The sequence below is a fragment of the Vanellus vanellus genome, assembly GCF_965231255.1.
Source record: "Vanellus vanellus genome assembly, chromosome: 8".
Classification (NCBI taxonomy): Eukaryota; Metazoa; Chordata; class Aves; order Charadriiformes; family Charadriidae; genus Vanellus; species Vanellus vanellus.
The window spans coordinates 18,645,138-18,667,111 of NC_138913.1; the positions used below are offsets into that span (position 1 = coordinate 18,645,138).

The following is a 21,974-nucleotide window of genomic DNA, read 5'->3' on the forward strand; positions in this document are numbered from 1 at the left end:
CGCGTGGCCGTGGCCGTGGCCGGGTCCCGCGGCGGGCGGGCGGCTGCCCCCTGCCGGGCGGCGGTGGCGCGGCTCCTCCCCGCCCAGTCCCCGCCCGCCCGTTGCCCGGGGAACGGGGGTAGGGAGCAGCCGGGCGGCCGCTGCCTCCATCCCCTCCTTCCTTCCCTCCCTGCCGGTGCCCGCAGCGGAGCGGCACCCGCATCGCACGCCTTGTCGCCATGCCCCGAGCCGCCCCGCTCCTCCTGCTGCTGCTCCTCGCCCTGGCCCAGCGCCGCTCCTGCCTTCCCGTGCCGGCCACCGCCGCGCCCCCGGGCCGGGACCCCTGCCTCAGCCAGCCCTGCCGCAACAACGGCACCTGCTCGCCGGTGCCGGCTCGGGGGCCCGCCGCTCCCCGCCGCCTCCAGCTGCTCCTGCCCCAGCCTCCGGCCGCCTACAGCTGCGCCTGCCCCGCGGGGATCACCGGCACCTTCTGCCAGGTAAGGTGCGCGCCGAGAGCGCCCTTGCGCGTCCCTCACGAGGTGCCCCCGCCTCAGAGACTCCCTTCCCCCCCGCCCCGCGTCCTTGTGCCCGTCCCTGCCCTTGGGTGTCCCCGCTCGGTCTGCGGCGGGCTCCCTCCCGTCCGCCTCACCCCCACTCCGTCTGCGGGCGTCTCTCCCCGTCCTGCCTCGCTCCTTACCCGATCGCTGCGGTGTCCGTTCGCCGGCCCGTCCGCCCCGGGGGGCGCTCAGCGGCCGCTGACCGTTCCTCTGGCGGGCGGCGCCCCCCGGCTTCTCCCTCCCCCCCTCGGCGCGCGGCCGCTCCCTCCCGCCGGCTCCTCGCGCGGCGGCCGTTGGTGCCGTTAACGGTCGCCGCGGGCACCCAGGGCTGCGGGCGGCCTCGGCTCCCTCCCGGGCTTTCTGAGGGGCCAGCAGCGCTTCGTGCCGGTGGACGCCTAAAGCCGGTGCCGGTCGTGCGAGCGGCGGGCTTGGAGTCGTGCCGTGGGCTGGTGCCGGGCCGAGGGGAGAGCCGTTATCCCCGGGCACGACAGGGACAAACCTCCTGCGTGAGAGGGGCTCGGTTAGAGGTGAATGAGGGTGAGACTGGGCTCAGCCGGCGCCTTCTAGGTTAACCTCGGTACCAAGGCCACCCCCACCGTCCAGTCCCCGCAATTTACTGGGTATTGACTTATTTTAAGGTGAAAAGGATGGTCCTTGGAAGTGGATGCTGTATTGCGCTGAATACTAATCATTAAATTGTGTCTCCAGTAGTCGTTGTCATAAGCTAGGTGTGCTTGCTCCCATATTTTGGTTGCTGCTTGGATTGATTTTGAATTCTGAACGGTCAGAATGCTCAGAGTAGGGATAATGATCTAAAATATGGAGAGGCAGTAAGTCATATCTTTCTAAGGTGCTTGGTTGTATCGGGTTTTCATGTAATAATACAATCTAATTTAATTATTGTCACGTGAAGATCGTAATTTTCCCTTCTAGCATTAAGGATGAAAATCTTTGTTTTCATGTTCAGAAATTCACAAAAACTTAATCTTCTATATCTTCAGATAAGGAAAAGCAAGCACAGGGACAAAGAGGCTTGTTTCCTGCATATGCATATGATGCTATGGGTTACTTTCTGTGACAGCAGTGTACAAAAGGCTACATGGATTGGCTACCATTTCTTTGGATAATGCTCTCTGGTTTAAGTGGATTTGACATAGAAGCAAACGAATTCAAGTAAATGCAGTCTGCTTTTTTAGGTTTTTGTTACTGTTTCTTGGTCAATAGTACCCAAACTATACTATTGAATAGATGAAAGGGATAGTACGTTTACTGGAGACTTAATGTGTGAGTATAAAAGTCTTCGTAAAGTAGGAACACTATGCACGTAGTTCTGTGCTTGCCTTGAAATGTCTCAGTTGATTCAGTTGAACAACGAAAGTGAAAATATTTACACTAGTGAGAGTCTGTAAAATCAGTGATGAAAGTGGATTAGATTTCTCTGGCTAATTTAAGCTGTTGTCCTCTTAAGAGTTTACTATGTTTCTATCACTACAAAGAAAGAGAGCGCTGTGTGTTTGCTTCTGCTTGTTGCTGTTAGACTTAAGTGTCTGGGATCCATGACTGAAAGATTAATGACCTTTTTAAAGACTTAGTAAAATGTAACACTTGCTGGTATCATACCTTCTGTGAAGTGTTGTGCCTGGGGAACTGGATTTAATTGTTTTTCTAATAAAAAGGAGAAGCAATATTTTCATAGCACTTATGCTTTCTGTTAACTAATAAGAGGAGGCTTACAGTGTCCTAGCTCTTGTTTCTTTTTATAAAATACTGCGTGATCACCCTTGCAAGGGAATCTGACAAACAAATGGATGCCACTTCTAGCTATCATGTTAGCAGTTGAAGTATAGGTGCCAGTTAACTATGAAAAGTTAATATGTTTTTGAAATGTAACTTCAATTAACTAGAGAGCAGGCAGGTTATTTAGAGGGGTAATATAAACACAAAGTTGAGGCTTTGTTCATTTTATCAAAACATGCAATGAATAAATATTGCACAAGTGCATTAATTCTTGTGTTGCACCATTGTTCAGATGTCTAATGGCTTAAACTTCTACAAAGAAAAGTAAAACCAGTTGTGTTTTCCAATTGAATGAGAATAAATAACTGTAAGGCTTTTGAAATAACTATAGGGTTTTTTTTTCTCATATCCCTTAAGAGTTATGAGAAAACTCTGGGCTAAATTGGTGGTGGATCATTGGGATATACGTAGACAGGGGGTTTTCAACTTACTCCCCTGATTGCTATTGAACAGTTGGACTTGCAGAGGGCAATACCAACAGTGGAAAAAAGAACAGGAATTCTTATGCTTAAATACCCAGATCATGGAGGGTAAATTTTCATTTTTTTGAATTTGTGATGGAGCTGGAATTTTTTCCCTAAAAATATATATTTACTTTCACATTACTTCTTGTAACAAAGACAACATTTTGCTAATTCTGCTCAGATATGCTGAGATATAGAATGAAAGGAAAATGTTCTAAATGTGTCTACAAGTCAACTGGGTATAGTGAAGTTGATAATGTAGAAGGATTGCTAACAGTTAAAGTTGGAGATTGCCCACAAATTTTTACTTTAACTGGTTTTGTTGCACTTGAAGATGCTGGTGCTGGCATGGGAAAAGTGGCAAAGAAGAAAGCGGACATCACGTACACATGAGACATTTCTGAAAGCCCAGAGCTTTCCTATTGCCAAGTGAAGTATTTAACTTGGACTTAAGCCAATTCCATGATCTTACGTTATAATTGCTTTAGTAACTCATTATTTATTTAACAACAGAAATTACAGGTCCTCTTAGTGTATCAGTCCCATGAATTATGCATGTGTATATAGCTCACATTACTTATGGTTTGAATACACTTTGTTTTGCAAACTTCAGGTTTGTTTTGTTATGGATTGTCTGGTTTCACATTGCAGGACATTGCTCTAATCTAACTCCATTTCTTTTCATGGTTGTCAATTTTTTTCCCATTTGTTTACCATATTTCTAGTCTGTGCAAAGAAGAAACAGAATTGATGTGTCGAAGTGTCTTTAAACTTTAGTGCGAGCAAGGAAATCACATGTATTCCAAAGGAGATGGTACAAAAATTATAGTGAATTCAACTGCTCTTCTGCAGGAATTTGAAATTGCCCAGATCTCAGCTTTACACTGAGAAAATTTGATGAAATAAATTGAAATGAACTAAGTGACAGATATTAAAGTTCCCAAAGCTTTATGCTCCCTAAATTTTTACTTATATTTTACTTTGAAAGGTGAATGTTAACCTTTATTGCTAACGACTGGTCTAATGACTACTCTGTTATTTCTAATGACACGTATAATCCAATACAATTGTTTTTCTTGATCAGGGAAGTTTTATGTAAAAATTGATTTGTGTCAGTGCCCTATGAAATAATTTTATAGACAGAAGGTACTAAATAGGAAATGAAAAATTTCATGTTAGGCTGGGTCATTTACTTAAAAATACAGAATCTGAACTTAGTTAATTGCATTAAATTGCCTGATGTTTATTTGGTTCCATGCTAGTGCTAATTTCATTAAAAGACTACCATCTGATGACAAATTAATTTATTAATGCATTTTTAAATACTGGCGTACATGCTTTTGTTTCAGGTGCTTCTCTTGGTTTTGTTTGTGTGTTTTTTTTTTATTATTTTTTCTTCTCTCCTTTGGTTGATAATTTTCCTTCATTCTTTTACTTTAGTGCATTTTAATATGCTTTTAGTTATTTTATAGATTGTGATAGTAACAAAAACTAGAAAACAAGTGGTGTCCAAGCATAATAAACCAGCATTCTGACTTCGCAACAGTTATCTTCTATATAGTCTGATTAGCGATGACTGGATGTTCCACTTCTGAGAGTGATGTGGTAGCCACTGATGTAATAGCATTTTTGAGTTAGTATTGAAATTATTATTTTAGTAGAAAAACAACCTCTTTGGTCTTGAGTAGGATTTGTTGTGTTCATTTTAGTGGCTATCTTTCCACACCTATCACTGAAAATGTTTTTTAAATGTAATTGTGGATGGCTTATTTAAAATGGAATTTTAGAAATGTGTAATCTGAGTTTAAAAAAGTCAAGGAAATAACTGATATTAAAAAGACTGATACACATGGTCAGTAGTTTATCCTTTAAATTTTGTTCTTAGAATGATATTCCCCCCCTGAATTTTTGCCTGATCATGTTTTTCTTCATTCTCTCCTTTTTTGTACTTTTGAATACCGGGTGAATTTATTCTTGTTTTTGGTCATGGTATTTGAACATTTGTAGACTGATGCAGTGATTCAGTTTTTAATTCTGTGCCCCCTGCTTCTATTTTTTATCCTGTGTTGGGGTTTTGTTTCTTTTTCTTTGAATTTATTTCTGTTCTCACTACATTTCTGATAATGTGCTGTTTAATGCTGAATGCAGAAATCCAGGGTTAACAAACTGCTACACAAAGAAGGATTATTGTTTCTTGAATCAATGGTCTAATACTTCAGAGTAAGTGGTACAAAATTTCATTGGCCAGGTTATTTCAGGTTGCATTGGACAGGACATCCTTTACTCTAACTGCAAAATCACCTTCATGTGAGTATCCTGATTAATTCTTCACAAGGTCCTGTTTTATATTAAGGGCTGACATCCCTTCTGAAAGGTCTCTAAATAATCCTTGAATTCACAATGAGTTCTCTAGCATATTTAAAATGCTAATTTTTTCCCATTCTTTACTCATTAATGAAGGGTATATACTTAGATTATGTGGTTATTGTGATACAAGTGTTTTGTTACGTGACTATTCTGTTTGCTGTTTTATCTTTAATAAGAGTAAATTGTATAGTTAGTAGATGGCCTGGAGTTTTCATGTTTTATTTGGATGTAGTTTAGCTTGAGTTCTGAGGTACCATGTCATTTCATGCTGTCTAACTCTGCTAACTCTTGTGGTGTTTTAAAGTCACAGAATTTAAATATTTGCATTGGTGCATATACTGTGTGTGAGAAGAGGCTGCGAGAGCTCAGTTTGTTTTTCATGGAGAAGAGGAGTCTAAGGGGGAACTAAGTGCCATCCTCAACTACCTAATGGGTGGCCATAGAGAAGATGGAACAAGACTTTTCTCACACATGGTCAGTGAAAGGTCAAGAGGTGACATGTGTGTTAAAGTAGGGGAAGTTGCGGTTAAATCTAAGGAAAAAATTCCTGACAACGTTTGTTGTCAAACACTGGAACAGGCACTTAGAACAGCTGTGAGATCTCCATCCTTTGAGATTTGGGGCTTGAGTGCCCAAGACCCCAAGTACATTGGCTTAGCATTAGCCTTGGCCTAAGCAGGGGTTGGACCAGAGAACTCCCTCAGGTCCCTTCCAGCCTAAACCATTCTATGATTCTGTTCTGTGATTCTATATATACACACACCTGTATATATATATTTTTTTTTTTTCCTAGATTTTGCATTTGCCTGTTACTCTTGCCCTGTGCCTGCCTCCCCTTAGCTGGATATTCTGCTAAATTATTTCCATGTTATTATACATTTATGTTTTGCTTCAAATTTAGACTGTACCTGGAAGCTGACAAACTTGTGTGCATTACAAACAGGAGTTCTTAAGATGGCAATATTACTGATAAGATATGTGAAAAATCTTTAGTATGAATGTCAGGTCACTTTGTGTACAGGTCACAAATTAGTATACTCCCATTTCATAGTAATTGCTGAGCTTTTTTCTTCAAGTAGCAATTTTATGTCCCACAGGATTGATAGATATTATTTGTTTTCCATGAGTTTTTGTGATCTGTAAGTGAAGTGTTCAGGTACTCGATGAACTTTGATCTCCGTGGTCACAGTGGAACTGATGAAGTTCCACAGTATGGTGATGTGAGGTATCAAATACGGGGAATGACAATACAGAATAAATGAATATGAAAAATAGTTTCTCCACCCAAATTATTTTAGCTGTTATAACATTTTTTTTTTCCTCTAAGTGTAGTACAAATATATTTCCAGTCAGAAATTTAAGCTTTTTAAATTAGCATCTTGCTTTGAAGCATATCATGTGAAAATTTGTGAGCAAGACAACTATAATTCAGCAATTTCCAAAGCAGTCAATGAAGAATTGTGCTGTGATTTTTGCCGTGGTTTCTAATCAAGTTATTCTAATTTTCTGTAGAATAAAACTTGAATAATGTAAAAACCTAAACTGTCTCAATTATGTAAGTGGTTATTATTTGGGTATCATCTGCATGCTAACCTTTGTGAATCGTTGTATTCTCTCTTTCAATGCCTTGAAATACTCCCTTTAGATCTGCTCAAAATAGTTATTTTTAAATGCTAGTCAGGTCATTACATAATGCAAATTATTTGGTTCTCAAAAGTTCCATCATATAAGTGGAAGGTTTAAGTGTTGGTTTTGTTTATTTTTTGTTATTAAAGATTGCAGAGAGGCAAATCAGGTGTAAAGTAACGGAATAATAGTAGAATATATGCTGTACTAAGATGCTTCAGCTTTTTCATAAGTAATATTTCATTGCAGTTTATGTTGATCTGAGAGAATCACTTTGCAATTATATCAGTTTTAAAAATAGTGTTATTTTACTTTCCTTTGAAATACTTAACTTGATGTTGTCATTTGTATACACATAGCTCTGGAAATCCTCTTAATTGGAGCAGGTTCCCAATGTACTAGAAGAATACCTTATCTTAAATACAAGACAAGAAATGACAGAATATGGATGGGAAAAGAATTAAACAAGAATGTTACTTAAAACACTGGAATTACATGACTTGATTCAGTATTACAGAAGGTAGAAATGCTCTGCTCTTTTTGAGGGCTCTCATAGAATCATCTACATGCTGCCCTTCTGAGAAGTACTTGCTTGAGATCAATAATTTCAGAGGTGGCATTTAGCAGGATTTCAGCTTGATCATGGGATCATGAGACCAGAAATCTTAGAAGATGATGCAAGAAATTCCACTTTAATAAGCAGACATGAGTCTGAAAATGGTGTGTACTTAACCCTAAACATAGGTTGGTGGGTTTTTGGTTGGGTTTTTTTTTTTGATACTTGCTCTCAGAGTTCACTCTGTTCCTGTTAAATATCAAATACCTCATTTATTCCTGGTAACTCTTTTTGGCTCTGATACGTTTGTGCTCCAATGAATCCCACGGATTAATTGCACGGAAAACATAACTTTATTAGGTTTTATTTTCTGTCTTTCAATTTAATTGAATTTCCCTGTCATATTTTTTTCCCTTTTGAAAGTGAGTTATTCTGCTCTTCCCTCCCTGTGCATGTAGTGAACGTTGTTTTTCTTTTCTGCAAAGTCCTGTCTGACCTGAATAGATTGAGCTAATAATAATATTCCTGTTGGTTACTGGTTAATCTAAATATAGTCGGTTTTGTACAGTGCTAAATCCCATTTTTTTATGTATGCTGAGAGGTTACCTGTTCTTTTGACAACTGCATTAGCAAGAAGGCTTCAATAATATCAAAATGTTTTTATTTTTTCTTATCTTTTGGTTGATACAGGTGAACTGAGCTCAGTAACATGTCCAGAGGTGTCTGATTATGGTGTGGTGATCCCAAAATGAAAGTATGCATATTTAAAGTGCATCCATGTCAATTGAAAGCACGTTGTTTGGCAAGAGTAGGGTTAATTTCATCAAAAATTTCTTAGTGGCATATAGGTCAATATCTGAAGGTAAAAGCAGTTTAGTATGTGCATTTGACATTATAGAGCATAATTTATTAAGTCTTTAATGATTTCTCTGTTTTTAAAGCCAAAAAATAGTTTTGTTCAACTCTCTGTTTCTGTATGTTTTTGTCAATTTGTATTTTACGGGAGTAATGCAAACAATGGAATAAATGTCCTCTGCAGGGTAACTTGTCACTCATCAATATGAGCTACACAAAATGTAAATTATAATTGTATTATTACAAAAAATATCTTAAAGTGCAATACAACTGTTGCAGTTTTCAAACAGTTTTGTAATAGTGGAAATGCACGTCAAGATATACATTGAGAAAAGAACTCTTTAATTTGTTCTACTGGTTAAGTGTAAACTCCTACAAAGAAGCACTCTTGCATTCAAAAGCTGATTTATATGCCACATAAGTAACCTGTTTCAATAATACGTATCACTGCCCTGTATTATTTTTCATGTTTGTCTTGGTTTATTTTGCAATTATACAGGCCATAGTAAGTGTAACAATTATGCTGTATTATTTAGTATTATATTCTGCAGTAAATCTGAAATAATAGCTGTAAACTCTGCAGAGAAGGGTCTGAAAGTGATACATCGTGACTAGGAATGGGAATATCAGGGCTTGGTGCTTGGAATTCTCACTGCCTTGCTGAGTCACGGTGGGCAAAACTCTTAGACCTCCTTACTTGGATTTCTCCTCTATAAATGCAGATAATTCTGGGTGTTCCAAAGGTTAATTTGTGAATGCATAGAAAGCTTTAAGAATGTTGAGTGAAAATCACTTAATAAGGAAGTATCATATTGAAATGCCAGATTCAGAATTACATGTCAGTGGCTTATCTGAATATATAAATTGTAAGGGAAAAAAGGCTTCTTATTAAAAAGAATAATCAGCAATTTAGACTACTTTGGCAAATATTCAGGCTAGCAGTCTACAGCTTCATTTAGTTTTGTAATGGTCTTTCCTACTGGAAGGAGGGGCAATAGATCAATGATCAGTATTTCAAAGGCTTCTGCAGCAAAGGTGTTTGTGAACAAGCTGCTCTTGAAAAAGGTGAGGACAAGATTCAATTTGACTGTGAAAATAGGGTTGTTACACTGAGGTAAGATCACTGAATGTTAATGATTGTGGGAACTTTGTTGTACTTCATGTATTAGTTACAACAGCAACTGTATTGTGAGTTTGAGAAGACTATCTTCAGGAACAGTAGCTGTAAAAAGAGTAACAAGATATGATTCCTTTTACTTAAAAGTCTCATTTTCAGTCTAGGTTGCCCTTATGTTGTCCTTTGTACCAGACCTAATAAAGCTGAAGCTTGCTGTTGATAAATGCACAAGAGAAGGAATAATTTCAGCTAACCATGCATATTCTAAATAAACTGTGGTATTTTGGGAGGACGACCCATATGTTATGGTGTTGGTATGTTGAATAATCCTCACTGAGCCTGGGTGCTCAAAATGCAAATAATTTAAAGATGTGCAGATAATGTCAGAAGAGAACAGAAGGTGTTTTAGAATGCTGTTCCCTTCTATGAATGAATAGTACTTAATCCCCTGAAATCAAGTTCAGGTAACTTTACTCAGAAGTAGGAGAGGGCAGAAATAGATATGACCAAGAGAAAGGGCAGCAGAAGTGATTAGTAGATGTGGAAAGATTTTAATAACCTGGGAGAAAAAGCTTATTCACTTTTACACAGAGACCAACAAGTAGAATCTGAATAAAAGGTAATCTTGTGACAAGGACAATGCTTTTAGCATTAGCATTAGACAGTTAAATTCTTCTGGGCACCAGCTAGTCAATAAATAAGGAAAATATATGGACAAATTTCTGTAATTTTCTGGACCTGATACGTTTCTGTGATCTCCCTTTGAAGTATTTGGCAGTGGCATTTGTCAATAAGGACAGTAACTATCACCATGAACTGCATGGTGATTCTTACATTTTTTAATTAATTCCTAATGATTTGTGCTTTAAATTCAGCAAATCTGTAAAAATTAATGAAAATTTTATTGTATTTTTGTTTTAAAGTTTTTAACACATGTATGGTTCATTCTGCTGAAGAAATTAGACAAATTATTAAATATCTTTTATCAAAATCAAATTAATGAATGAATCTAATGGCAAACTAAAATATGACTTAGATTTCATACAGACTTAGTCTATTAATAACTTGTGATCGCCTATATACATGTACTTCTATTATTATCTAATTTGCCTATATACATGTACTTCTATTATTATCTAATTTTCAGGCATGTATAACTGAACATCATTAAACAGAAGGAGGTAAAGATGGCCACGCAGAAGTCTGATAATTTATGAGTTAAGTGCCTTTTGCATTGAGAGTCCTAATTCTGCTGTCTGGTTGCAAGAGAGTTGTTTTCCGGCATTTATTCTCACTATGGAACACCAAGGTTGTGTTCTTGTGTGTAGGGATCTAGGAAACTTTCTCATTTCAGGATGCCTTTGGATTTCAGTGAGTTGAATTACATGAGCTTTACTGACATCTGTAAGACCAGATGCTTGATTAATTCTTTTTAAGGCTACAGCATACTGTGTGATGATGGCATATGTGACAACCGAAGAAAATGGTGTTGAGACCTCTGGGAAATTAACATGTTTAATTGAAGGAAGGACAAATTGACTTAATTTACATAAGTGTAATAGGACTCCAATGTTAAAATTTGGCTAACTTGCCTCTTAAAAGTAATGGAAAGATACTGGGTTGATGTTACAGAAATTCTTGATAATCTTTCTGAGGGTGTGGGGGGATCTGGCTTGTATAGGGCATGCTAAAAATGTGGAGCATCTTCTTTAAAGGCCTGCTTGAGATTCCACTATGACATCTCTTAAAGGCGAAGTAAACTGATAGTAATTTCTTTGTCTATAAAAATAATAAATGTAAGTTTAGAACTAGTTATTTTAGTAACCGTTTGAGCCTGGGTTTCTTGGTGCTTCTGAAAAGTAGCAAAGAAATTCTCTGAGGTGAATGAATGCAGGAGAAAGGTCAGCTGTGCCACTGCTTTCAAAACAATTTTCTCCCCAATTAAACAGCTTCCTTTGCAACACCAAATTTTAACTCTTTCTGCATATGAGTGAGAAAGGACAGATTAATAGTTACAGTGATTCTGCTTTTTCACAAAGGCCTGCTTAAGAGCAGTATGATGGATTTATCAGTTACAGGTGTGCTCTCTGATTATCAAGTCCTGCTAGCAGTAGCATGGAGCAAACCAGGTATGGGCCAAAACTCCACTGTATTTGATTTAGGAATATGGATGATTTTCTGTTACTTATTAGTGAGTGAGTGATTTAACCATATTTTTTGTTTATGTGAGATCAGTTGAAGGATACTCTGGAATGACAGCTGTGCTAGCTTATTGTGTAACAGATATATAGCAAACACAAGGGTAGCATCGTAGTTGATTTCTGCATGATGTATATGTTTTTCACTTTGTAATCAGTACTCCGGCAGCTTCCAACTTGGGATTTCTAGTTCTGGGGATGATATTTCTCTTTTTCAAAATACACTTACATCCAGTTCTATTCCGTATTCTCAGATTTTCTAAGCTTCTTGCCTAGGGTGTGAAAGTAGACACCACTTGGAGGTGGGCCCTTTACTGCAAGCAGCTATTGAGCCCTAAGAACTGCTGGATGGTAGAAGCTCTTCCAAACTCTAAGCAGGGCAGCCCTGTGAAGCTGATAAGTCTTGAGAGCTTCAAGTTACCCTGGCAGTCTTATGGCTTTTAAATTCTCTTCTGTGACTTTGAGAGCAGGGCTGCAGCTCAGGGCTTCAAGGTGCTGTGGTCCCAGACCTTCAAGCAGAGCACTAGTGCTGCTGTAGAGAGGGTAGCTTCACCAGAAAGCTTCCATCAGAAACAGATCCATGATTTGGCCTCCTCTGATGAGAGGTGCCAGCACAAAACTCTCTTTATTCAAGAAACTGTCATTTTCTGATAACCCCTATGTTCAGTCAGAAGTTTCTACTAACTGTAAGAAGTGTGGTACAGTGGTGTCTAGTGGGAAAGATTCCCACGTATTTAATTATGTATTGATTTAGATGTTAACATTGCCATTATCTAATCTAATTTTGGAGATAACTAAAACTTCCGAGTATCAGTTGTTGATGTACATAATTTCTTTTTCTCTGGCTTCTTAAAATAGCAGAAGAGGTTCTCTACGTTTTTCAAGAGAATCATAAAGGTGTTAGGTTAATTTTGGAAACCTTTAATATATGGATACATAAAAGCAAGGCTGCAAAGATCAGGGTTTAATTTTGCTAACTATGTTGTTGTGTTCATGCTATTGATGCTACTAGTGTTAATGCTACACTAAATAAAGTTGGATTGAGATGGTTTATGTGTGTTTACTGTGGGGTACAACTATGTAAGCATGGGCACCTAAGTATGTGTCTTAAAGTAGCTGATGCTCTGCAAACTCATTTCCTGTTTTATCCTGTAGTATCCTTGCCAGTTTGATTATGGAAATAAACATCAATGAAATTAATTCATAAGATATAAAGATGCTGCCAGTTGAAGGCAGTATGAACAACAAATCATCTTTTTAGCAGTACTAAGATGATGTAAGTTTTGGGTATTTCTTATGTTAGAATCTGTGGTTTATTTTGTTTAATAAAATATTTAGTTACCTTTTTCCATACTCTAAATCCAAAGCATCTTTCTTTTTCATTGCACCAAATTCTTTTTTTTGTCTTATAAATCTCAAGCTACCTTAATAATCCTGCTGGTTTGCAGTTACTTCAGACCTTCACCGTTCTCTCTCTTTTGCTCTTCCCCCCCTCTCCTTCTGGTCTTCCCAGTGTATTAGAAAAGCCGCATGGGAAAATTGCTGATGGAGCTTGTATCCCTTATTTTAGGAGAATTTACTTTCTTCCTAAGGACAATAGTGTCAAACCTAGAGAAAACAAAAGTTGATGTAGGGATGTTATTGAATTGTGGTATGAGTAGAATAAGTCATTCATTAGTCCCTTTAGCCCTCATGAAATAAGTGGGATGGAGAAGAGTATAAAATATGATGCTGTGTGTTTGCATTTCTTTACTTAAGACATGAAATACAGCCAGTGACAGGAAAAAAGCACTACTTAAACTTTATGGGTTGAATATTAAGCTTGTATAACAGATAAACTGAAATATTTGCCATAGGTATTCGTAATAGAATGAGGAAATCAATACATTCAGGCTTAATTACAGCACACTTGTAGCTGTGTTCTGGAATTTGGCAGTTATAGAAGCTTTGATTTAATGTGCAAATATACTCTAAGCAAGGGAAGCGTGCATTGCAGTGTTTGCTAGTTTAGAAAGGAAGAACTGGGCTGGGGTCCTAGTCTGTCATCCACATCTACAGCAGAGCTGCTCCCGAATCACCAAGCTGCCCTTGCCTTTGACCTTCGTAGTGTTCGGAATAGTCTTATGGATACTAGCTAGACAAGTAAATAGATACAACAAGCAACCATTAGAAGGCAATCTCTTTGAAATAATTTCTATGTATGTTTTTCTGGTTTTGTTCTACCTTTATAAGAGTAACATCTGTTCAATTCCCAATCTGTTCAATGCTTTGGCATCTGTTCAATGCTTAAGACTTTTTTCACTGTAGTTGCAGGAATGTAATTTCTGTAGCTTCTGCTGATGGCTTTTAACTTTGACTTGCATAAATAAAGTTTAAACTTCTAAAAATAATTTCTATTTTCTTTTTAGACAAAGAGGATTCAGATGCTGAAAAAGCCTGATAGCATCTTTTCTTGCTTGAATTGCATTTCAATGGCATTGTGGGATTTTCATTTCAGTACTGACAGTTCTTTAGGTATAAGTAAGACAGTTCTTTAGGTATAAGTAAAATGATAGTTGGTTTGAATTTTCCAGGTGAATTCACATAATTTATCTCAGAGAATTTGACTGTTCGCCTTATCTTTAGCAGCTGCCTTTATTCCACGTCCGAATAAATGCATTAATAATGGTGCATAGTGTTCCAGGTGTCTTTCTCACTCTCACAGGTATGAAAGGATTATGAATTTCTGTATGCCTATTATATGTTATGTACCATTGTTCAAGTGGATGCAGTAGCCCAAATTACTTTTACAGTTGTCTGTATGGATTTCTAAATTTTATTTCCTCTTAAAAGAGCATTGTTCAGTAATACAGAAGCAGACATAGTTAAACATCTGCAATAGGATTTCACAAGAATATAAATAGAACTAATTTTTGGCATCAAGGTATGAATCAGAATATACAAGAAGCAGATAGTTTAGAGAGAAAAGAGTAAATTTTCATTGCTGATGGCTTTCCAAACATAATAATGATATTTTGTTCTCCTTGCCTTTTTTTCTGTAGAAAATGTGATTTGCATTTCCATGGTGAATGAGAACTAAATAGAGGGATCCAGTTAGTTTTCATTTACTCTTATTAGACAAATTATGGACTTTTCATAGGTAAAATATTATTGCTTAGCAGTAGTAATTACAGTAGTGACTTAGCACTGTTAGAAATACTTTCCAACTTTTCAATTCTGAAGAATTTAGTAAAACTTGCTAAGCACTTGACAAACTTAATAGGTTCCCTGCCTTTGACTAACTACTTAACCCTGTCAAATTTTAAGTAATGCTTTTATTTCAGATTGGTTTTTGGATCTTAATCTTTTTGAGATATTATATCCTCTTTGGCCAAACTAATGTAGAAGTTGCGTACCTCTTTGGTAAGGTCCTAGTGCATAGTCATCTGCATCAGTTTGGAAGTTAGAGTGGATTGCATCTATTCTTATTCCAGAACAAATGAGATGATTCTTCTAGAAAAGAAGTTGTTTCTCTAAAATTCCTTTCTGTGAATACTCTGGGGTTCAGTCTTTATCATTCTTCAGTGCCAATAACTTTTGGTTTTATCGATCAGATTGAGGTTTCTGAGAGATTAAGGCTGTTAATAAGTTTTTCCAGATGTGGTTGTTCTACTGTTTCTGTTTTCTTCTGGAAAAGTATTTCTGGAGCAAGTAGATGGCTTCTGTCACTGAGTAAGCTGAGGAGGATGGCTTGTATGGGACAGTGGGAATTATACCTGCAAATTCTATGAAGCACAGAGGCATCATTGTGAACAAATTTGTTTTCAGTATTTTACTGTTAAAGTACAAAAGCTTTGTGGAAAATCAGATGACAGAAGTACTGTGCATCTCTTACTACTGTCGCAATTCAGCTTCTTGCTCTGTTTTAACTAACTAAAGCATATAGCAGCTTCCTTTTCTTTCTATACTTGAGATAATTCAGTGCACCTTGGTAGTGTAAGTAAAATGTGAGATTCAAATTTTGTATGGTTTTTGGAATAGATTTTTGAATAATTGTTGGAGCTGTGTGACAGTAACTGCTTCCTAGCAAGATTTTAAATAATTATCTACAATGATACATTTGAGCTTGGCAATTGTACTAGACTCCCATAACTCCCATCATTAATGTGTGTGTATAAATATACTAAAAATGGTGAGGAAACTGTGGTGTAATTTTTTGACAATGGGTAGGGGTCCTGCTGACATTCTTAAAGAAGATTATTTCTCATTAACAATCAGTTATGTGTAGGTTGTTCAGGTACTCTGAAATGACTTTATTTCAGCAGAGCAAGCTCAGAGGCCTTGCTCTGAAACCTTGAGTCATTTGTTGTGCTATGCTGTATAGAAGTGGTAAGCACAGTTTGTTCTAGCTACCCTTGTCTTTTATGCTTTCACTGTGCATTGCTATAGGGTGAGTTCTGTGTCTGATTCTATGTGAAGATAGAAGATTTGATATGACCTGAGATGAATGAAGGAAGAAAGAAGAGTCTGTTTTGCAGGCATATCTGAATTCATAAAAACATTTTCCATTGCTTTCAGCCAATAGCAGATTGGATCAATAGTCTGTGATAGTGATCAATATCTGCAAGATCACATTATTGGTCAATTCATATAAAATAGTTCTGGCTACAAATAATTAATAGAGGTAGGAAAAAATCCTGCCTCCACCCTACTTTTTCTTCCTTGCCTCCTGCCTTATCTGTTAACATTGTCTTTTTGATCTAAAGGTTTTGAAAATTGGTATTGCAAGGCTTGGCTTATAATCTGCCCCTAGAAATTTTCTCAAAATTTTCTTCAACATCAAAAGTTTCTGTGTCTCTATAGTGTCGGAAAGAAAATATGTTCATATTTCACTCTGCAAATCCTGATATTATGAGAAAATCGTAGATCTTCAGACCACAAAATGGGTTCTGTAATTTTCATTTCAAATATAGTACAAACTTTCTTGTACAATCTAACGATATGGTGACCTTTTAGAGCTCTTAGAGGTGCTCTTCAGAGCTGGTAAGTACTATAGTTTTCCCCTGCTGATACTAATTTACTTTGATTATAGTCCATTTCAGATTTATTCTTGAAATTTTTTAGTATATGATCTAGCAATCTGATGGATTTTGCTCCTGTATTTAGTTGAGGCAAGGTCTTAATCTGGTCCCTTTTTTATTTTTACTTTTCCCACTTTACCTTGTCACAGGATGTTATTCTAGCGAATTGTTTATCTAGTTTGGCTTAATTTCTGTGGAGTGGTTCTGCGTCCCTGTAAATATTCCCTTGTGTAGACTATAAACTTCTGGAATGCTCAGTAATAGTTAAAAGTCTTCTCATTATAGTGAAACACTTTCTCTCTGTAGTAACAAGCACACCAAATGCACATTTTATTTTTTATTTTATTGTGGGTTTTTATTTGTGCACCTGTGACAATGCAAAGGATCTGCTTTCTTCAACAGGTCAGGTTGTTTAACCTTCTCCTTTCCTTGTATGTGTTTTGGGGGAAAGGAAGTGTGTACAGAAGGGCTGCAACTGGAGTGGGACATCTTTGGACAAAATCTTTCTTCTGCTAGTAGTCACTTTCCATTATCTTTATTATTGGGGAAATAGCATACTCCACATGGAAGAAAACTCCAAGGTACTGATGAGGATCATGTGGAGTCACCTACATTTGTCTGTATACAGCTGAGCTTTATTTAGAATGGCTAATGCTGATCAGGAGCTAACAAAGCTCCTGACTCCCTGCCAGCTCCATGCACAATTACTCTGGTCCCTGGAGTGTGGTGCTGAGGCACTGCAGCTGACTAGTAATGCAGCATCATGCCAGAATTAACCCTGCTGAGCCAGCTCCAATGTTTTCCCCATCTGTAGTCTGCTTATTTTCCACCCTGAAAAATCTGCTAACTGAAAGGCAAATGTAGTCATCAAATTGTCCACATGATATTCCTCTTACTTTGTATAATGTGAACCAGTTCTAATTTTGTGTCCTAGGAGATTTCACAGAATGGTCTTTACTAATTACAATAACCTACAGATGCAGAAATCTTTTTCTGCTTGTTGTTTCCTGGTTGCCAGGTCAGCTCACTAGAAAGTTTGATGCACATCCAGCTTTCTCCCAGGTGATTGCCTACAAATTACAAAAGTCAATATTTGGATGTCAGCAAATCACATTTTATGGACTTGGTTGAAGTCAAGGAATTTTTATTGGGAGTTGGGATTCGCAAATAGTAAATAAATATTTTGGAAATAAGAATCCATATTTGTGTCTGTTTCTCCTTGCCCCCCTGGGTCCCGTGCCATCATTGACTTCTGTAACTTGGTCTGCTACACAGAATGAGTCTTTTTCAGGAGATTCATGTGTGCATGACTTGCAGATCATGTGTGCATCATATGGAAAGAAGTCAGTCTTGGTGTTTGACTACTCTAAAAGCTTCATTGTTGGTAATTAGAGACACAGCGCTTATCGAAAAGGTAGACCTTGTTCAATTCTCTATTCCTCTGCAATTAAACTTATTGTAGGTATCTTGATTGTTGAAATGTTTTGGAACAAGAATTTTGAATGAGCTGTGAAAGCTATCATTTAGATTCACAAAGTGTATCTTAGCATTTGTTCATTAATTAAGAAGTTAGAAATGCCTCACAACTTTTAAACAAAACATGCAAAAATGATGAATTAGAATATGTATATGTAAGAAGTAACTAATTAGACAAACAACTTTGTATAGGTATGATGGGTCTGTGTTGATAACAAAAGGTTTTAAACATGATGTAACAGCTGTAGTAATTAAAAAAATGATTCTTAATGGTTATCAGCCACTGAATGTCATCTCTTATTTATGAAAACATATCAAGTCTTATGAGGAGCGGCTGAAGGAACAAGGGTTCTTTAGTCTGGAGAAAAGGAGGCTGAGGGGAGATCTTGTCACTCTCTACAACTACCTGAAAGGAAGCTGTAGAGAGGTGACAGTCAGTCTCTTCTCCCAAGTAACAGGTGGTAGGACAAGAGGAAATGGCCTCAAGTTGCTCCAGGGAAGGCTTAGGATGGATATTAGGAAAAAATTCTTCACTGAAAACGTTATCAAGTATTGGAACAGACTACCCAGGGAAATGTTGGAATCACCATCCCTGGAGGTATTTAAAAGACAGGTAGATGTGATGCTGAGGGACATGGTTTAGTGGTGGCCTTGGCAGTGTTAGGCTGATGATTGGACTCAATGATCTTAAAGGTCCCTTCCAACATAGACAATTCTATGATTTTAAAACTAGAAGCTAAAAATACAGAATCACAGAATGTTAGGGGTTGGAAGGGACCTTCAGAGATAGAATCATAGAATGGTTTATGTTGGAAGGGACCTTGAAGATCTAGTTCCAACCCCCTGCCATAGGCAGGGACACCTCCCACCTAACCTGATTTCTTAAAGCCCCATCCAGCCTGGCCTTAAACACCTCCAGGGATGGAGCTTCCACAACTTCTCTGGGCAACCTGTTCCAGTGCCTTACCAACCTCAGAGTGAAAACTTTCTTCCTAATATCTAATCTAAATCTACCTTCTTACCGTTTGAAGCCATTCCCCCTCGTCCTATCACTACATGCCCTTGTAAAAAGTCCTTCCCCAGCTTTCCTGTAGGCCCCCTTTAGGTACTGTAAGGCCACTGTAAGGTCCCCCGAGAGCATTCTCTTCTCCAGGCTGAACAACCCCAACTCTTTCAGCCTGTCCTCATAGGAGAGGTGCTCCATCCCTCTAGTCCAACCATGCTCTAATCACCCTCAAAGTAAAGAAGTTTTTCCTCGCATTCAGAATGGAATTTCCTGCGTTCCAGTTTGTGCCCGTTGCCCCTTGTCCTGTCCCTGGGTGCCACTGAAAAGAGTCTGGCCCTATCCTCTTCACAGCCACCCTTTAGATATTTATAAGCATTGACAAGATCCCCCTGGACTCTGTGCCACTGAGCAATTCAGCACAGTTTTAAAATCATGGTTTTGTAACTGCAGAGTTTTGCAATTGATGTCTTTTGATTTAGACATCAGTCACTGTCATGGCACTATGTCTTAGACTACTTTGACAGGACTTCCTCCTTCACCTTCTATGTCAGTTCAATCCTTTGTCCAACTGGTAAGACCAGTAAAAGTGGCCATTAATATCAGTTTTGAGGCTGGTGCCCTGACAGACTTTGAGGTGTTTATCTAGCAAAATTACCCTCACATCTCAATAATTTTAAGTCTCTATAAGATTGTGCTAAAGTATGTCCTACTCATTAAAGTTCTTTGTGTCCTTAAAATTAACCTAAAAAATTTGGGTAGCTAATTATTTACAAGTACTTCTGTTTATCTGGCTTCTAAAATGTAAATGATAGTATTAAATAAAACTGTTGCATTACAGTGAAAAGCACTGATTGAAAAGCATTGTTCAATTTATCTTGAAACATAATTAAACTGTTCATTTTTCCATTTTGTGCATATATATAATTCTGAAAACCAAAGTATTTCTTTTGTTATTGGAAATAGATCCATATGGTGATAAAACATGTCAAAACCAATTGGATTTCTCCAAAGAAATCCTTCTGCACTGGACAAATAAATAATGGACCCTATATTCTTGCCTCACACCAGTTTTCTCTGGGGAAATTATTGGTGCTGTCTCAACTGAATGGTTGAATGCTTAGCTGATATTTTAGGAAAGAAATAAACTTTTTCAGTTCTAATTCATCATTTGGGAGAATTGCTTATAAACACTCTGGTTATATAGCTCTCCATAAAGTAACCGTTCTTGCATTCTTAACACATGCTTAAAAAAGCATTAATTTCATATTGATAGTCCAAAAGTATAAATGTGATGCTTTGTTTGTAGGTGTATTGTAAACCCCCCGATCAAAGGAATGTTGAAAAGTAAGTTTCACGTGCTTGCTTTATTTCAGAATACAGACTACATGATTTCAAACTGCATGAGTCCAGCTGAGAATCATTGCTTTATTTCAGTAGATTTTCCTGGATTCTGAAATAATGGAAACTAATCAGCACCTCTGGGTCTTAATTGTTTGAATCATTCATGTGTTAACCAATGCACATGCAAAGCAATTAAATGCTATCAGTGTGAAGTCTGTTTATACAGCTTTGTTGTAAGATCCAGAGAACCTAAAATAGTAAAGTCTAATAATAGAGCACCTGTAATAGAAAGGCTTGATAGTGTGGATCAATTCTTTACAAAGAGGGATTCCCAAACTGCACACAGATATTTTAATATTGCATAAGATAACTGCTAAATTCTAATATTGAGCAGTCTTCCATCACTTTTTGTAGACTCACCTTTATTTAAAATTTAGTTAAGCTGTGGTCCTTGATGCTCCTCTGGTATGGCAGGAGCACCAGTCCTGCCTGAGCTCTCTGAAGTGAAACTGTTACCAGCCTGGTTAGCAGCGGACCTTTTGTTCATTCAACAGCAAATTAATTTCCATGGTTGAATCTCTTACCTATGAGGAAAGAGGATCCATGACAAAAATTCCACCGATAATGGTTGGAAAATGAACTCTTCCCATCATCAGAAGAAAATTTCAGCATTAGGAGCACCATCAATTCTGCACCCATCAAGCTGCCCTGTCCTGTTCTCTTTGTCCTCCAGCCCAGGCAAGGCTGCTCGTTGCTAAGCAACTGTGGGTGAAGTCCTCTAACCTTGTGCTGCTGCTGCACAGCTCCTGTCCCGGGGGAGCTGGAGAATCGGTGGGGATAAAAATACCTCGCTGATTGTAATAATTCAATGATTAACAAAAGGTCTCAGTCTAGGAAATATTTTCATCAGTAGCCACAAATTCTAATCTCATTGCAATGCCATCTGCACACTTTCTTTCCAGTTTCCTGAAATATCCTTACCATATTATTTGCATTTTACAGCTGTTTGAGATGTGCACTATTAGTAAAGCAAATTTAATGTGACCTCTTATGTTAAAATAAAATGGAAAAAGGTTTATGAAATTGGGAAATTTTTAGTTAGATCTGATGGTTTCCTAATTTGTCTGTGAGTAGGATGAAACAAGTGTTTTTGCCAAGTTTCTTTTATTGTAAAAACAGTAACAATAGGTCATTCTGATATTGCTGTGTGCAGGGAAAGAAAAAAGTTATTTTCCTTTTACAAATGGGTGAATGACTGAAATTTCGAATGTTTAACCACTTAATTTTCAATCTGCTGATTTCAGCAATGACAGAAGTCCTTAGCATATCCTTGATTCTGTACAGAGAGTTTATTTCAATCTTCCATTCATCTGATGATCTCTTGCAGCAAAGAAAGGAAGGTGGAATTAAAAAAGAGAGAAGGAAGTTCTCTTACACGAAGGCCTTGCTTTACTTACTATGGTATTACTGCAGCGGATGATAGCAGTCAAGTTAGACAAGGAAGAAATGTCAGTTTAAGAAGTTATATTGACTACTAAAACTCAAACTATTGATTAATTTCTGCAACAGTAGTTT

The 21,974-nt window shown here is 37.9% G+C and overlaps 1 protein-coding gene across 2 annotated transcripts in view; it reads left to right on the plus strand.

The window, feature by feature from the left end:
• Positions 1 to 218: 218 nt before the first annotated feature.
• DNER (delta/notch like EGF repeat containing) overlaps positions 219 to 21,974 on the plus strand; it is a gene marked incomplete at both ends in the record, with an annotated part of 129,319 nt that continues 107,563 nt past the window's right edge. Inside the window, one exon of one of the 2 annotated variants that reach the window (XM_082487091.1) lies at positions 219 to 481. In XM_082487091.1, the coding sequence (XP_082343217.1) occupies positions 219 to 481 (263 nt within the window). The remainder of the gene's footprint in view (positions 482 to 21,974) is intronic. The other variant, XM_082487092.1, reaches the window with a different exon arrangement.